General features: G+C 48.7%; 2 protein-coding genes across 2 annotated transcripts in view; one reads left to right on the top strand and one right to left on the bottom strand.

Moving 5' to 3' along the window:
• Positions 1-17,349, top strand: part of LOC116830653 (E3 ubiquitin-protein ligase TRIM11-like) — a 394,044-nt gene that overhangs the window by 86,608 nt on the left and 290,087 nt on the right. The window lies entirely within an intron of this gene.
• Positions 40-12,047, bottom strand: LOC116825578 (zinc finger protein RFP-like). Its single transcript, XM_032781708.2, has 7 exons — positions 11,450-12,047; positions 9,932-10,027; positions 7,734-7,964; positions 6,929-6,951; positions 4,782-4,897; positions 3,192-3,224; positions 40-1,921 (listed from the first exon to the last, which is right to left on the bottom strand). Exons 1-7 carry the CDS (start codon positions 11,864-11,866, stop codon positions 1,410-1,412), a joined length of 1,428 nt encoding a protein of 475 aa, XP_032637599.1. The 5' UTR covers positions 11,867-12,047; the 3' UTR covers positions 40-1,409.

The raw sequence follows: 17,349 nt of genomic DNA, 5'->3' as shown, positions 1-17,349 counted from the left end.
CAAAAATCACAGCTGGAAAATTAAAGAGATGAAACAAAAAACGTGTGTCTTGTTTATTTACCTTAAGTAAATGTCAGGTTAAAAGGAGCTGAGAGGGAACTTTCATAACCAGAACACATGATAAAAATATCCACAAATTTGAAGAAGTGTTGTTGTGAAAGGTACCGAAGTGGAAGTACTGGCCCTGAACTATGGGGTTGAATTAATGTTACAGTCTCTCACTTTCAGAAATATTTTATAGATCTTGATCTCATGTTCTCTCGCCTCCCTTTTCTTTAATTTCACCTAGTTTTACACATTTGCCCTAGCACTCCTTTTCCATCTGTTTATTGCTCTGCATCTCCCCAACCCTTCTCTATTCCCTATCACAGATCATTCCACTCCAGGTTCCCAGTTCTCTCCCTTGAGTTTATCCCTTCCTTTCTTGCTGCCTGCCCCAGAGCATTTCCCTTCTCAGGACGATTTTGCTTTCGCTCTTCATGTGAGTTTCCTGCCACTTTCTCCAGGCTTCTGTCTTTACACCGGTTTTATTTCATTTTTTCTCTTTTATTCTTTCATTTCTTTCCCCCATTCTGGTTAAACCTGCCCTGTACTTGACTCTCCACACCTTCATCCAGCTGACATCACCGCACCCTCTAACTGCTTCCCACTATAGTATCCCTTCCCGCATGACTTGTAGGTCAGACTCTCCAGTTTCTGGGTCTCCCTCTCCCAGGCTCCCTGTTCCTGGGGAGCCTCCAGCTTCTCCCCAAAACCTCAAATCCTAATTAATTAATTCTGTGTCCCTGCCACCCCCACATCTGCCTGTCCCCAGCCCGGCTGTTAATTCTACTCCTCAACCCCCACATCACTTCTGTCCCCAGCCCCTCCCTCAGCTCTGCCCCTGCAGCCCCACATCTGCCCCTCTGGGCCCCTCTGCTCCTCCTGCAGCACCAGAGATGGGAGGGGAAGGGGGGAAGAACCCCTGGGGCTGCAGGGAAGGTGAGGAGCTTTCTGGGGCCATAGAGATGAACTATCGGGGTTGGGTAGACAGGAGACCTCCCAGGTCATAGAGACTAGGATGACTGTCCTAGTGGGTTCCCAGTGGGTTCTTCCGCCCATGTCAGTGACACTGACCAAGGATCAGCACAGTCCTCCTGTATCATAGAGGACAGCAGCAAACAGGCTGCACAATCCCTGGGGCAGTGACAAGATCGGCTTCTCTACCTCACCTAATGGTCTCTATGGTTTGACACCAGAGATTGCACAGAGTTGAGACCCTGGATGCAACTTTCTGGGTCGCAGAGACTTCATGATAGAAAGTCCAGAGGAGCAAATCATAGAGACTACACTGTCCGAGGCTAGAAGGGCTGATTTCAGGCTCCCCAGTGGGATATTCCTCTCCCTCCCTCTCCCCCCACCCCCGGGTCTCAGGGACGCAGTCTGAGCCGGGATCCTACCCCCAGCACCCAGAGCCAGGGTCGGATTCTCTCCCCAGGGATGGAGCCTGGCGGGAAAGTGAAGATCGGGGCCTCGTCACCAGCACCAATAAATGTCACCTGCCCCCGGTCACAGTCCAGACAAACCCGGATCCTGCTGGGGGCCCGGCTCAGGGGCAGGGGGGTTGCAGGGGAGGTGAGAGCCCAGAACTGATCCAAGACATACCCCACAGCACAGATCCCCTCCTCAGGGCTGATCTGTCCCTTCCTCCTCACAGATTCTCTGGCCACCCCCACAAACCAGCCTCCCTCATCCTGCATCTCCACCTCCCAGCAATGTCTCCCCGAGGTGAATCCCTCACAGCCCAGCACACAGGGCTCAGTGTCAAATCTTTCAGGACTGTCAGGCAGATCCTGCCGTGTTTCTTCCCATCTCACACTTTTCCAATCTTCAGACAGGACCAGTTGAGGATGAACTGTGTCTGGATCCAGAGTCACGTTCACTGGGGAGAGAGAGAATCAGAGCATTGGAGGCAGCGCTCAGCCCCGGGGAAGACTGGGACCATTTCTCACATTCCCCAGCAGCCCTGTTCTGGCTGGGACAGTCCTGGCCTGGATCCCAGGGAGCTGCCTCTGTCCTGTGCACCTGAGACTGAGCAGAGATGTCACTGCAGTTCCTCACTGTTTAATAGGAACCAATTCACTGGTTTCTCATTTGTTTGCAGAGGCTTCAGTTCCTCCTGCTGGGGCTGCTCCATTCTCAGTGACAGACACACAGTCAGGAAGGTGTCAGAAGCTTTCGGTGAGGAGGGATCAGAAGAGGCAGGTATCAACTTTAAACCCCAGAGGGAAGCCCACTCCCCTAATGCAGCCTCCACTCGAGGGCCAAGGAACAGAGAAGAAGGGGCAGCATTGTGGAAGCGCCAATTAAGACCAGAGAGTAGGAAGTGGCATTGGGTGGGGTAGCCCCATCCCCAGCATACAGAGAAAGGAGAGGGGCCAGCGTAAGAGCGAGAGCATCTCCCCAATCCATGAAAGAATGAGCAGCTCTAATGGGAGATACAAGCCCTGCCGAAAGGAAAGGCAGGATGTTGGAGAAGAGCGATGGGGAGACCCCCTGCACTGGAGTGAAGGAGAGAGATCTGTCAGTACTCAGGGGAAGGAGCTCTCTACTCATTCCTCTCAATTTTATATTAAAAGTCCTGTGATTGTCTATGAAAACCCCAAGGTCAGAGTTAAGGGTGTTTGGATGCTGCTCAGGGAGAGTGTTTCTGATCATCAGTGTGGGCATGAATTCAGCCAAAAAGGTTGGTGTCAGGATTGTATTTGTGACTTCAACTTCTGATCTCCTCACTGTTTAGTGGGTTTATTTTTAGAGCTGGGTGTCATGGCTGGAGTTGGTTTGGTTGGTAACATTAGCCACAATCTCATGAAGATGTTTTCATTGGAATTTTCTCATAATTTAAACACATTATCACCCTGTCTGAATGATACCATTTAAGCCGTGTTCTGGCCATCCTGACTTTTTTGACAAAAGTGGGGTGCAGAGGAACGAGCAGCGGGGCAAGTGGTGATGCCAGCCCCAAACAGGTGGGGAGGCAGAGCTCAGGCAGGGAGGAAGGTGGGGCTCAAGCTAGCAGCAGTGCCAGTGCGTGGGGAGCAGGCAGTGCTTGGGCAAGCAGCAACATCAGCCCTGTCGGGGTGGAGTGGGGAGGGCTCGGACTAGCCCCACACGGTGTCCTGTTTTCCCTTTGGATAATTTCGTCAACCTACCTCTTTTTGTCTCCAGTGCAGACAGCAGAGTGTCTGGAGGGGGAAAGGAAGAAAGAGAGAAAATTTGTGACTGTGCTATTCAGTGGCTGCAGAGGCCGGTGCAGACCTTGGCACAAGCTAAGGAAGTTCTGAAGCCAGCCAGAGTTACATCCCTATGACAATGACCTCCGTGTGTCTTGCCCAGAGCGCAGTGTCAGAGGCCCAGCTTTACTCTGCCCAAGTCCCTCTGTCCCTCATGCACCCCCTCCCTCTTCCACCCACCTTCACTACCCCCACCCCATTCCCAGCCCTCTCAGGAACATGCCTTGTGCCTGCACCCGCTGGGAGAAGGCACAAGAGGATCCTGTGCTGGAGGGATCCCTCACCATGCGGGAGGAGCTTTCTCCTTCCCTCCAGCCCATTTGTCCTAGACTAGCTGCCATATGGGACCAGAGCACAGTGATGGGCTGGGTCCCGATTTAACAAATGGCCTTTAATTTAGGTTCTAGATTTTGGGTGCTAGTCTTTAAGCACCTGAGTCCTGGTTCTCAGAGGGGTTGGGCACCTGCAGCTCCACTGACTCCACCTGCAGCTGTGGAGGCTGCACAGCTCTGGAGCACCTGCCCTGCAGCTCTCTAGTTGGGAGAGAGAAACTCAGGTGTCCCAAATTAGGCCGTTTTGCTAAATTTGGGCCTGAATGTTGTGACTTTTGGTAAGTCGTGAATTTATGTGAGATATCCTGATGCCTGAGCCCCCCTACGTCTCCTCAGTTTATCTGCTTTCCACTAGTTATTATGTTCAGAATTGAGAATTGGTACAAGGGTCATGCATAAGTTTGGACAGACCAAGATTGTGCGTTTATACTGACTGACTTGGCTTTCACCTGGTTAGCAGTTTGCTTGACATAAGAGAAATGTTGTCTTAAGTTGTCTTGTAATTAAGTGATGCAGCGAACAGGGTGGAAGAGACCTATGCATAATCAGCGGTAATTAGCCAAACAGAAAAAGAAATAATGACATGGAAATAGCTTGGACAGCAAAAGCCCTGAGAATTAAAAAGTTCATGCTTCTGCACTGTATGAGTTATAGAAGATACTTAATATTCATAACACTCCAAAGGTGATTGGAAAAAACCTAATAAACACATAATTTGGATGTGTATAATATCTCAAACATTGTAAGGGGTAATCAGAGCTTCACAGAGGAATCCACTATAACTCGCCTATGGTCCAGGAGTAGGCAACTGACCAGTACTTCTTTCAGTATGTGTGTCATTTCTTACTTTCATAGTTAACTGTAATTGCAAGGCATGTTTTAGATACAAATAAAGGTTTGAATTAATCAGCCTGAGTGACTTGGACCTCAAGTGTGTGGCATTCTCACACAACAATTAAATACACACATTATCTAATTTTTACTTTGCTAAGTGCTCCTGGGCAGTACATTTTGGGTGTCTGTTATCTTTAAGCACATTGTGTGGTCAAAAAATCTTTGTCCCACATAGGAACTTATGAACACATCACTTAATTACAAGACAACTGGCCAGAGACATTCTCCTACAATAGACTCAGATGCTCATCCCAATTTCCCCTCCTAGATCCCTTCTAGGTACCTTTGAACTTCCTCACAGTCTTCAATAAGGCAATAGTTTTCTGGGAGAAACCACTGACTCGCTCTTCCAGTTCAGGAGAAATCTCCTCTGGCTGTTGGAACTTCCCCTTCTCGCACCTGGACAGAATAATTTCATGTGATTCTATTTCATGTATTGACTCATAAGTTCTTGCTAGTAAGCTGCTTCTCTAATGGGTCTGGAGTTAGAATTCCTCTGCTTCTCCCAGCCTCAGAGCAGGTGCAGCACAGGCCATGGCACTGAAACTTCCCCCAAAAGGACCCATTAATATTCTTCAACTCTGGCCTGGACAGACCTGCTCTGGGGATAAAAGGGGAATTGAATCTCCATGGCCAATTCACTCCATGGCCTCCATGCTCTGATGGACAGGAGGTTCCCAGGTGAAGTGTTGTAGAAATCTGACCACTAGGAACTAGACTGAGACACCAACTCCTCCCTCCCCAGCTCATTCCACACAAGTCTCCAAACAGTCCTCAGGTGGGACAGACTCTTGACCACTGCTGTCCTGGGCTGAATAGTGACCGTGGCCCCAGCAATGACAGGCCCATATTCCATCCTCACTATCCTGAGGCAGCCAGTCCCCCAGGGAGGTGACCTGTCTAGGAAATACTTGAGGTCAGTCTTCCCGACTGTATGGATAATTCCATAGTCTTTCTATAAAAGGGTGAGAACCTCAGGATAAAATTGATCAGAGAGATTTGTATCCAGAATGTGACCTTCCCCCAGAGGTGAAAATAAGCCAGTACAGGCCGGTACGGAGGACAGGTAAGAAAAGGAGACTGGATGAGGGAGGGAGAAGCCTGCCCCCTGTATAAGAATAGTTTAAACTCAGCTGTTCCCTGAGTGGTTCAGCCCTCGGGGTTAGGAGTGGTTTCTGGTATCCTTGTTAATTTCACTCACAGTAGCTGGGGGGAGTAGGGAGGGTGTGTTTGACCATGGCAGGGGCAGTCCTTGTCTGCCCCTGGGATGAGGGGATCTTGTCTCCAATACTAATACACACAACAAATACAAGCATTTGGCTCCACCGCTTAAATCCAGAGCTAATAAAAGCAGGTGGAAGGGGAAAACTCACTGTCACATTGATTTCTCGTCTCCTCCCTCCCCCTCCTCCAGCCAGGCTGCAGACAAGGCTCTGCATTCCTCCTGCCCCACCCCCAGCAGGGGTTCTCCTCTTGGCTCTAGCTTGCAGTAGGGACACTGGTTGAGATGCCTGCTGCTGCTGCTTGCATAAGAACGGTGTGTGACCATGGCAGGGGCAGTTCTTTTCTGCCCCTGGGATGAGGAGGTCTCCAATACACAAAAAACAATCAAAATCAGGAACCATTTCCAAGTTCAAATCTATCCCATTCCCTCCCCAGCAGAGGAAAATGGTTGTGATGTCCAAACTGCTTGCAGATCCTCTTTGAAATGTTAATGAACCACGCAGGGAACAGCTGAGTTTAAACAGTTCTCATGCAGGAGGCAGGCTTCTCCCTCCCTCAGCCAGTCTCCCTGCTCCCTGCTGCAGGCTACAGGGAAGCCCCTGCAGCTGCTGCTCAGTGCCAGGCAGGGAGAAAGCACGGAGCCTAGTGTCCACTGCCTGGCTGGAGGAGGAGGGAAGACACGGAGAAAAATGTGACATTGAGTTTTCCCTTTTTCAGGCTTATTCCAATAGTAAAGTTTTATTGCAGACAGTACTGGTAGTAGTTATAGTAGCTTTATTTTCTCTATCCATGAAGTACGTGGGAGAGGTGGGTTGCTTGCGATTGGACCATATGGGTAAGAAATGTACATTATTTTCATCCCTGCCCAAACCCCAGGGCTCCCAGCCGCCTCTGCAGCTGGTAGCTCCAGGGCTGATTTAAAGGGCCCAGCTCCTAGCTTCAGCTGAATCCCCGAGCCCTTTAAATCCTGATTTAAAAGCCCCGGGATTTAAAGGCCTCACCTCTTCCAATAGAGGCCACGCCTCTTCCGGTTGAGGCCCCTCCCCACCCCCTGCGGGAGCACCGGCAAGTCCTTTAAGTTACTTTCACCCCTGCCTTCCCCACACATTTTGCTGTATAGCCCCTGCAAGATGCGGTGATAACATCATCTCCAAGCTCTTTCCCAGTGTTGTGAAGTGGGAGGGGGAGTGAGAGAGAGACACGTACCTGCTCAAGGTGCTTCTGACATCCTAGAGGAGAGAGAGAGAGAGAGCGCGTATTTCAGTCCCACCTGACACACTTAACACTCCAAAGAAGGGATTTTGGAAGTATGGGGGAAAGAGGCCATAGGTGCCAACTTCCCCTCTAGCCAGCGGATGCTCGACCCCCCCACTCCACTCCTTTCCCCAATTCCCACATCCCACCTCTTTCCACCCCAACCCCTCACATGCCCCGCCACCACTCCACCCTCTCCACCAAGCCCACGCCCCCATCCCACCTCTTCCTGACTGCTTCTCCCTGCTCCGCCTTTTTCTGCTCCCTGCCCCCAAGCATGCCCCATACCCACTCCTCCCCCATCCTCCCAGAGCCTCCTGTATGCTGCGAAACAGCTGATTTGTGGTGGGTGGGAGGCACTGGGAGGGAGGGGAAGGAATTGATCAGTGGGGCTGCCAGCGAGCAAGAGGTGCTGGGAGGAAGGGAGAGAGAAGGAGAGGGGGATCTTAGCTGCCCATGGGTGCTAAGCACCCACTAATTTTTCTCCGTGAGTGCTGCAGCCCTGGTGCATCCACAGAGTCGGCACCTATGAAAGAGGCCCTTCCCTGGCTCCAGGTTCATGGATTTCCTAACTAATGGGGCTTTTCCATCTCTAATATCAAAGTGTCTGTGGCTCTGCAAAGAATAATAATTCACATTTCAGGAATGCACACACCGAGTTACACTGTGACCTCTGACTGCTGGACAGCAGTGCTCATGTTTTAGGAGCTGTCCTGTCCCTGTATTGGGATCTGGAGTATTTCTAACTCAGTCTCACCTGCAGGAATTCACTTGCTGGCTTCTGACACTTCCCCTCCATCTCACTGATCAGCTCACTGAGATGGGAAATCTCCTCCGAGAGTCTGGTGATATTTTCATTCTGTATCTTCACAATCTCCTCATTCAGCGCTGCCAGCTGGCCCAGCAGGAGTTGCTCTTGTTCCTCCAGGAACTGCCGCAGTTGCTGAACTTCAGACGCAATCTTCTGTCTCTCGGTTCGTGTCTTTCTCTGTAACAAAAAAATAGGGAAGGGGCTGGTCAGGGACATGGCTGGAGCCTGGGGTCCTGTCACAGAATGCTGAGTGTGCAGGAGGGAGAATTTCTTTGCAAATTCTAAGTCACCTGACACTGCGCAATGCCCTGTGGTTACTAGAGGATTTTCTCACACCTTTCCTTTTGGCTCCAGAATCTCATAAAGGGACATTCCTATGTCTGACATGGCTCGAATAATGTATTATTGATGGCCTCAGAGATGCAGATCCAAAGCAGCAGGAGGACTCAGCCACTAGAGCTGGGTGACATTTTCTGCGCAACATTTTTTTTTCAGGGAAAAATGCAGCTTTGTCGATACTGAAACGTTTCACGAATTCTTGTCACTTTCACTCAGTTGTTTTGTTACAAAGATAAATAAATGAAAAATCAAAATATTTTCTTTTTAATTTTTTTCCCAGGATTTTAAATGTGAAATTATTTGTTGATTGAAAATTTCCTTCTTTTTTATATAATTATATATATTTTTAAATAAATAGTCAACATTGAAACAAAACATTTTGATTTTGTCAAAATGAAACATTTCTTTTGACCAAGAAAAAGTCAAATTTATGATTTGCTGAAAATATTATAAAAATATTTTTTGGTTCAAGCCAATTTTTTTTTTAATATCTAGCCAGGGAAAAAGATCTGGTATTTTCCCAGCTCTATTCAGAACCATGTGGACAGAGGCAGATGGAGAGAAAAAAAACAGATGAAACTATAACACAAAACACCTCAGACTCAGGCAGAGAGCTATGCTTTTGATACACTCAGTTTACATTGGGAAGATTTTTATCACATCCACAAAAGCTAGAAATTAATTCACTAAGTGAAATGAAAGCTTAGAATCTGTAGAGGAACATGTTATCCTTTTCTAGGGAGAGGATTTTTCAGGCCCTTTATATGGATGTGTGTGCACACATACACACACACAGAGTATCCCAGGATCATGAAGCAATGGACAGAAGTCCACATTCCCCAAGGCCACAAAGCAATCATTCACAAGAGTGACATGTGAAGGAAATAAGTTGCACTAGAAGATAAATTCTAATTAAAAGAAACTGACTTAACAAATAAGGAAGATGTGAACTGTAGTGAAAATAGTAAGGAGTGTAAAACAAAATATCTGGACAGCACCCTCAGGCATACAAGGTGAATGACAGGAATGGTGAAATTGTCAGAGCACAAAAGGACTGTAAGCCAGAAAGGAGCGGAGGGATAGAACCCAACACATCACACCCAGGAATACGTCTCTATTTAAGATGGATCTTAAAATTGTAAACAAAGATTGCACAAGAGGATTCCCCAAAACTAAACATCCTCCAAACTCTGGGCTTATACAAGGCTGATAACTGTGAAACTTCGGAATGACCGTGTATTGGGGGGTTGTTCTAGTGCACTGGATTTTCTAATTCAAAATTCTGTTAGTTCATAAATATAAACTGTTACCTATAAAGTGAGTTTAATTAAACTAATAGTAGCTAATATGGAGTAGATAAAATATAATGGTTGAAAGTAGTTTATGGCAGTGGTTTTCAACATGTGGCCTGCAGACCTCTGGGGGTCTGTGGACTATGTCTAAAGGCTCCACAAAAGACTTTGACTGAAAACTGATTGAACAGAATTCAACTATACACACAGACAATAGATTTCCAAAGGGGTCTCTGCACCTCCATTCGAAATTTCCAGAGGGGTCCCCAAATGAAAATAAGTTGAAAAACACTGGTTTGTAGTGTAGGCCCAAGCAGTAATTCCTGCTAAAACAACTAATTTTGATTTCCTTGTGATTATTCCCCACTTAACAAATTTCTGCTTTACCCCCATTGATTGAGACAAAACATAATTGGGCCTCCAGCTTGCCCCTGCCTCTCCTTATTGCTCCTATTCAGAACACCCCTCCATCCAGCTCGTTAACAATGCAGGTTAATAACGATGGGCACCTACCAGATATTCCTGGCTTCTCATTTGTACACTCACTTTACATCCCAGCAGGTTTTCTCTCTCTTCCCTCAGAGTCTGCAAATAGGCCTGAATCTTCTCCTGAAGAAACAGAAAATGATTTGTGCGGTGTTATTTTTAGATTTAGGAGTGAGTGTGTGTGGGCGGGGAGCTTTTCCAGCACAAACAAACACTCTTATTGATGAGTGGAGAACCCAGTACATTTATGATATCAGATATACCAAGGAAGTGGAGTCATATTACTGGACACTGCGAGTGTTTTATTTTCAGACTCGCTGAAATTGTTTGATCTTGTTTCTCCATTGATTTACACCAACATGAAACTGAGGTCAGATTGTTGGATTTTTCATTCACTACGTGAAATATCCTGTTTTTAAGAAGGTTTAACAAACAAAGTGATACAAATTTCAGAAGCCACCAGGGCTTGAAATATGGGCTGGGATTCTCAAAGAAGCCCAACTCCCACTGAATTTCAGCCCTGAAGCCCTGGAGACTGGACTGCTTGGACTGAACTGGTCTGAGTATGAGGACAAACCCTATTAGATGTGTTGATTTTTGACAAGAATGTTTGGCGTTTGTCCTAGTGCTGTCCTGAACCCTTCCCGTGCTAATGCTGCCTGGGTAGCTGTTCCCTAGCTCCCAGCAAAGCTCCCAGAAGGGGGTTCCTGAGATTTCAAAATGCTGCACTGTGGGAGAGCAGTGTAAGGCCTAATGGAACCACTTTGGCTGGTTTTTTCCGCTCAGGAGTTAGTTTTGCTACAGTCCAGTCTAATCCCCATGGTATTTGGCATGGATCTGTACTTCCTGGAGCCCTTTTGTGTGTGTGGACTCAAGGTCCTCGGGGTCTACACCGTGTTTAGCACAGTGATCTTCTCTAGTGCAGGCCGGCATTAGAGTTAAACTTCTCATGGAGAAACACAGGAGTTCTGGATCCCTGTGGGAAACCTCATCACCATGCTGGGCCTGGGACCTTTATCAAGGTGTCTTTCCCTCCTAATGGCCTTTCTTAATTATTGCTCAGTCAGGAGACAGCTGTATCGGATCCCTCCCAGCATTGGGTGAGGCAGACTCAGCAGAAAATATTCCCACCCTCCCAACTGACAGGTTCTTTGAAATACTCCAGACAGGTGGGACAAGTAGTTTCATGATGGAATTTTTCCACAGGGTTCTCTGCAGCCATAAGTCTTCTGTGGAGAGCTGGACCCAGCCCTGTGGGACAGGAGCTGCCACTGGGTCTGAGTATGGTGGGTTGCGGGTTCTTCACTCCCTTTTCACTCCAACGTATAAGACTTAGGACATTTATTGAGGGCCTCACTTCTCCATCTGCATGACCCTTTGGAGGATTCCCAGTTGCTGGGAAACCTATTTAGGTCTGAAATTCTTCATTCCTCTCCAGTGGAGGCTCACCGAGTGGCTGTCTGGGGCTCAAGCAAACCCTAATGCTGGGGGAAGGTGAGTTTCCCAAGGCTCTGGCTATAAAACTAATAGTTGGTTATTTCCTACCTGGAATTCTTCGGCAGCTTCCTCTGCAGGAATGACAGTGTGATCTCTGTGCTCCTTGGATCTGTCACACACCAGGCAGATGAGGATTTCGTCCTCTTTGCAGAACAGTTTTAGAGGCTCCTTGTGTTTCTCACACAGTCGCTCTGTTTCTGGTTCCTTCACTGTCTGCAGCCTGAGTTCTCTGGCTGCTTCCACAATATTCCTGAGCTGCCTGTTCAGCCTGAGGTTCCTCTGGGGAAAGATCTCTCTGCACTGAGGGCAGGAGATGTCTGTATCGAATCTCTCCCAGCACTGGGTGATGCAGGCTCGGCAGAAACTGTGATCACAGTCTAGAGACACTGGATCTTTAAAATACTCCAGACAGATGGAACAGGTCACTTCATTCTGGAGAGTTTTTGCTGGATTCGCAGCAGCCATGGCTTCTAGTGCAGGAAAGAGACTAGAGAGGAATTTACTTTCACTTTCTTCTGCTCAGAAATGGGTTGGTTGAAGTTTACATTTTTATTAGGCATTTCTTTTCTGGGTGTGGTCACATGCTGTTTGTTTTTTGTGTACTGTAAAGTATCTTTGAATGAAGTCTGATGAGTAGGACCCTACCAAATTCACAGCTGTGAAAAATGTTTCATAGACCATGAAATCTGGGTATAGTAGGGGAGGGGCAGGGCTGGGAGCACCCCAGCTGCTAGTCCCAGCCCAGGCTGGGACTTTCTATTCCCCTGAAGAGGTCACTCCCAAAGCCATCTCAGACCCACCTCTGGGAACCTCTCCTGGCTGCAGGAAGCTCTGTGGCTGCTGGCTGGAAGCCCAGCTCTGAAGGTAGGGCAGAAGTGAGGGTGGCTGTCAACCCCTGACCAGGGTCGAGAGGCAGCAACCCAAGCTGTCAACCCCCAACCAGGATGGAAGGCTGCCAGGAACACCTAGATGTATGGTAACCTGCTCCGCCCCCCATACCCTGCAACTCTCACTTCTGCACTGCTGTTGGTGGTGGCACTGGCTTTGGCTTTAGGACTGGGTGCCAGCCAGCAACTGCTGTTCTCCAGCTCCCCTGCTCTGGACACCACAAAATTTTCTGAGATAAACACCTGAAACTGTAGTAAGAAGAGGATCTGAAACATAAGGCCTGGTACGAGGCCTGAACTAAAGCAGTCAAAACTTTGCTGATATAAAGCAAAGTTAAGCTATAAGCAAGAGGCAGGCCCTGCTCGCAGAATTTGGCAAGCACAAGACTGATGTTGCAGAAACACACATTCCTAAGAGGTGCTGGGCACAGAGCACTCACACCAGCACATTCCAGAAGGGTGGTACCAGAACACCCAGATACCAGCACATTCCCCAAAGAGAACAGGAACACACTGACCCATCCTATAGATAAGATCAGGATGACAGCATGATGGATAGAGATATTTTAATCAAATCAGCACGTACAAGGCAACGGGTGGCACACTGGTATGTCAGAGGCACTACGCAACTTGTTTGTATTGGTGTATACAGATGTATCTCAGAAGGAGTGTCTTTGACTAGCCTAGTGAGCAGTGGAAAGTCCAACCACTGACTGAGCTACATCCATTGTCATGAGCATACGTGTCTTAGTATTCTTGTAGAATCTGCCAGGTGCTATTACCGTGCTTGGTTGACAATAAACCTGGCCGGGTGCTTTCACTGTAAACTGAGTCTGTGGATTTACGGGGCAGTTTAATTAAGGTTTGCTGTCTCCACTATCTGCTCACCCTCCTGCCTGCTGCTCACATCCCCCCTACTCTCCTCACCATCCACCCGGTGTGCCCACTACTCGACTCCTCCCCCACCTGCCTGCCTGCTGCTCATCTCCTCTCCCTCTCTCGCCTCCTGGCTGCCCACCGCTCATCTTCCCACCCATCTCCTCACCCCCTCCACCAGTCTCCTCACCATCTGCCCACGTGGCTGCCACTCTCCTCCTCGCACCACCTCACCGCCCACCGGGCGGTCATCCCAATTCATCCTACCCACGGAACAGCTCCGCTGATTCCTTTGCTGCCTCTAAACTCAGCTATTTGGCTGTTTCTGTGTCTTTCACCAGCTGCCTATTTGGCTTGAGATTTCTCTGTTGCACAGTTTCTCTGCACTGAGGGCAGGAGACATCTGCATTGGGTCCCTTCCAGCACTGGGTGATTCAGGGTTGGCTGAAATTGTACCCATGCTCCAGAGTGACAAGTTCTCTGAAATACTCCCACAGATGGGACGAGTTGCTTCATCCTGGAGACTTTCCACAGGGTTATCGGCAGCCGTGGCTCCCTCTGGACAGTAGAACAGGGTCAGGTTCACTTTCCTGAGCTCAGAAATATGTCCCACCTGCAGCACAACTGGATATTTTCCTTCCTGGAACTGACTCTGCTGTTTGCTACAGGTCAAGCACCAAAGAAAGATACTGTGTAGAGAGGGAAAGTGGCGCTGGAAGCTCACTAACAATGACTAACAGAGTTGAGGGGCTCAAAGATGAGTTAGTGCTCTTAGAGGGGTCACATGACCCTCTTCTGGGCAGGTAATTCCACTCTGGAACTCCCCCTCAATTGGTCAAATCTGCTCTCGGGGAGGTTCTCTGCAGCTGAAACCCATCCTGATTGGTAGAGGGTGGTGGAAGGAGTTGTTAGAGGGGTCACATGACACCCTTTGTTCCACTCATGTGTCCATATTGACCCTGGAAATAATACCCCCATGGGACAGGTCTTAGAGTGACAGGTGGGTGGGTCCTGAGGGGGTCAGGGGCGGGGCCTATGTTTGATTGATGGTAGGCCCCTTATACTATAGCCTCCTCCATGAAAAGCACCGTGTGAGATCTGTGCTTGGGGGATCTCTCACAACACACTTACACGGCTTCCCTGTCCTCTTCACAGAACAGATCCAGGGATTTGTCATTTCTCTCATACAGATGCTCTTTTCCTTGTTTGAAATCCAATTTTTAATTTTTTCTACTATATTTTCTGACTGATAGTTATTTCAGAGAGCCCTTTTCTGGATCAGAGCTCTGTAGCTGGGGCAGCACCAAGGATCATAGTCCCCCTTTGTCCATGTCTCGCAGTACTGAGTGATGCAGCCTTGGCAGAAGTTGTGACCACAGTGTATGGTCACTGGGTCTGTGAGATATTTTAGGCAAATGGGACACTGGGTTTCCTCTTGGATTTCCCATACAGGAGTCACTGTGGCCATGACTACTGGGATCTCTGGGCTTCTGTTCTTTCTGAATCAGAAATGGTTTTGCTGATAATGGAGGTTTTGCTGATAATGGGAGGTGCCTCATATCAGCAGCACAGAAGCAGAATGAGGTGAAGAGAAAGGAGAGGCCAGGAGGTGGAGCAGGAGAAAGATAAGGAAAGAAGGAAGCAAGAACTACATAGGCAAGTAATGGGAGCAGCGGGGTGTAAAGAAGCAGAAAGGGAATTGAAGGAAAAGGGGAGAAGGAAACAAACAAAAGCTTAATCTCAGGGTCTGTCTACACAGTACGTGTCCAGATGGGGGTCCAGCTGGATTGTACTCCAGTGTCTAGCCTACATCACCCCCTTGCTGCCATGGCCCCACTGCTATTGGTAGTGTGTTCGCTCCAGCAGTGTCAGCATGTGTATATGTACCCAAGCTGGGAATCACACCTCCCAGGTGCTGTGTAGATGTGCCATCAATCGAGCTAGGACATTCTCAATGTAAGTAGGGTCTGAATGAGCTCTCCCCTCACACCTAGTGAGGAGCTGGGAAAGAGGACTAAAGGAGCTGCCCTTGTTTGCATGGGCACAACCACCCTGCCTAGGTGCTCAGCATGATGGAGCTGCTTTGCCAAAATGGTCACTTTTGGCTGGCGTTGTATTACCAGTCACTTTGTTATTGGGGTGGGTACTAAAGGGTTGTTATCCTTCAGCAGAACTGTGCTTGACATTCCCTGATTGAGGGGCTCACCCTCAACTAAACTGCACTCGCTGGGCAGGAGATGTGGGTGCCAAAGTCCAGTGCAGTTGAGAGAGGGTTGGGATGGGTACTTGTGCCCTTTGATGTCGGACCCAGACACTATTTGATCTTTTCTTTCTCTACTGTGTAATAACAAAGCTGATTGAGACTCAAGGGTGCATCTGGTTGCACATCAACAAAACTGAAATATCAGATAACCAGGCCTAAGCATTAGGCCTGCTTTGGGACACTGTCTCTGATACAATAGACTGCCCTGTCTATGCCAATAATGAGGCTGCCCCACTAACAGCTGAAATCACTGACAACTGTGCTAACTTGTAGGACCTCAAGACCTCCCAGAGAAGGTGGGGTGGTGAGCAGATAGCTGGCTGAGTGGCAGGTGAAATGGCGAGTACAGCAGTGAACTGCTGGCAGGGCAGCCAGTGCCAGAGCAAATGCTTGGACAGCAGCGTTAGAAAGGTGTATCGCTCCCCACACCCTCGCCAGGGTGGGAGGTGCACTCTGCAGATGCACCTCTGAACTCTGGGTCTTTACTGTGAGTGTGGCAGAGGGAGAAGGAAGAGGTAGGTTAAAGGAAATTTTGGTTGCTGGACTTAGAAACCTAGCAAAAGGACATTGCCCAATGAACACTGAGGTGGGTGTTTGCTCATGGTTTTATGTTTATGAATCCTGCTTGTGGCGTTTTCCCAAATTAATACCGGGATACTTCCCTCCTTTCATTAAAAGTTTCTTTTCTACACTCTGACTCTGTGCTTGCAAGAGGAGAAGTATTGTCTCCCAGAGGCATCCAGGGGTGGTGTGTAATTTCCCCAGGTTACTGGGTGGGGGCCAGAGCCGGTTCTGTGTTGTATTGTTGAAGAGGAACCCTTAGATATTTAACCCGGCCCTTGTTGCTGCCAACTCCCCCTGGCAGAAGGGTTATATTAATACACAGTGAGGGCATCCACAGCCACACACAGCCTTGCACTGAAACAACTATAAGTGGGAACTAAACCCCCTTGAGTTATTTCAGTGAAAATGTGTGTGCAGAGGAGCCTTGCTTGGCTGTGTCTTGCTGAACAGCTAACCACCCGCCTGGGACCAGCCGGGCTACAGGGGCTCCCTGGCTTAAGGTTGGAAGAAACTGGTGTGTGCTAGTGACAAGGCATGAAAATGGCAGCAACTCATTAATCTGGAGCAACCTTTGAGCTGAAGGGTGATTTTATTGGTAAATGCTCTAAGCCAGGGGTGGCCAACCTGTGGCTCCAGAGCCACATGTAGATCTTTAGAAGTTAAAGATCTCCTTGTATAGGCACTGACTCCGGGGCTGGAGCTACAGGCACCAACTTTCCAATGTGCCTGGGTGTGCTCAGTGATCAACCCCTGGCTCTGCCACAGGCCCTCCCCCACTCTGCCCCTTCCTACCCCCTCCCCTAAGCCTGCCATGCCCTTGCTTCTCTCCCACCCCCCAAGCCTCCTGCACACCATGAAACAGCTGATCGGGACTTGCAGGGAGGGAGGGGAAGGCGCTGATCAGCTGGGCTGCCAGTGGGTGGGAGGTGCTGGGTGCGGGGCAGCGGGAGCTGATTGGGGCCTGCTGATGTATTACTGTGGCTCTTTGGCAATGTACAGTTACACTGGTAAATTCTGACTCCTTCTCAGGCTCAGGTTGGCCACCCCTACTCTAAGCTTTATGAGTTTGCTGTCTAAAGGTTACAGCTCAGATCTTCAAAACGCCACCTAAGAGCTGGAAAGATTTTAGGTTTAAACTTTGTAAAACACCAAACACAGAATGGAAAGTAACAATCTACCCATTCCCCACCCCCATCCCAGCTGCCCCAGTCTCTTCTAGTCATTTTTTCTCCTTGAGCTAATACTGAGCCCATAATCACTGTGTGGACTGGTTCTGCTGGGGGGAAATACGAGCCAGGGATCCTAGTTTGGGTTTTGCCTGACTCTGGGGAGAGGCGTATCAGCTCAGAGAGAAGGGA

The sequence above is a fragment of the Chelonoidis abingdonii genome, chromosome 12, assembly GCF_003597395.2.
Source record: "Chelonoidis abingdonii isolate Lonesome George chromosome 12, CheloAbing_2.0, whole genome shotgun sequence".
Taxonomy (NCBI): Eukaryota; Metazoa; Chordata; order Testudines; family Testudinidae; genus Chelonoidis; species Chelonoidis abingdonii.
The sequence above is the reverse complement of the archived record's forward strand: the minus strand, read 5'-3'. Positions and strand labels throughout refer to the sequence as shown.

What these genes read in the sequence shown, in the direction of transcription:
- LOC116825578 (XM_032781708.2), bottom strand. Translation starts at nt 11,866, where the DNA reads ATGGCTGCTGCGAATCCAGCAAAAACTCTCCAGAATGAAGTGACCTGT. An exon ending in CAGCAAGTGAATTCCTGCAG is followed by an intron (nt 6,952 to 7,733) that starts GTGAGACTGAGT and finishes TCTCTCCTCTAG; the next exon opens with GATGTCAGAAGCACCTTGAG. An exon ending in GTCAGAAGCACCTTGAGCAG is followed by an intron (nt 4,898 to 6,928) that starts GTACGTGTCTCT and finishes TATTCTGTCCAG; the next exon opens with GTGCGAGAAGGGGAAGTTCC.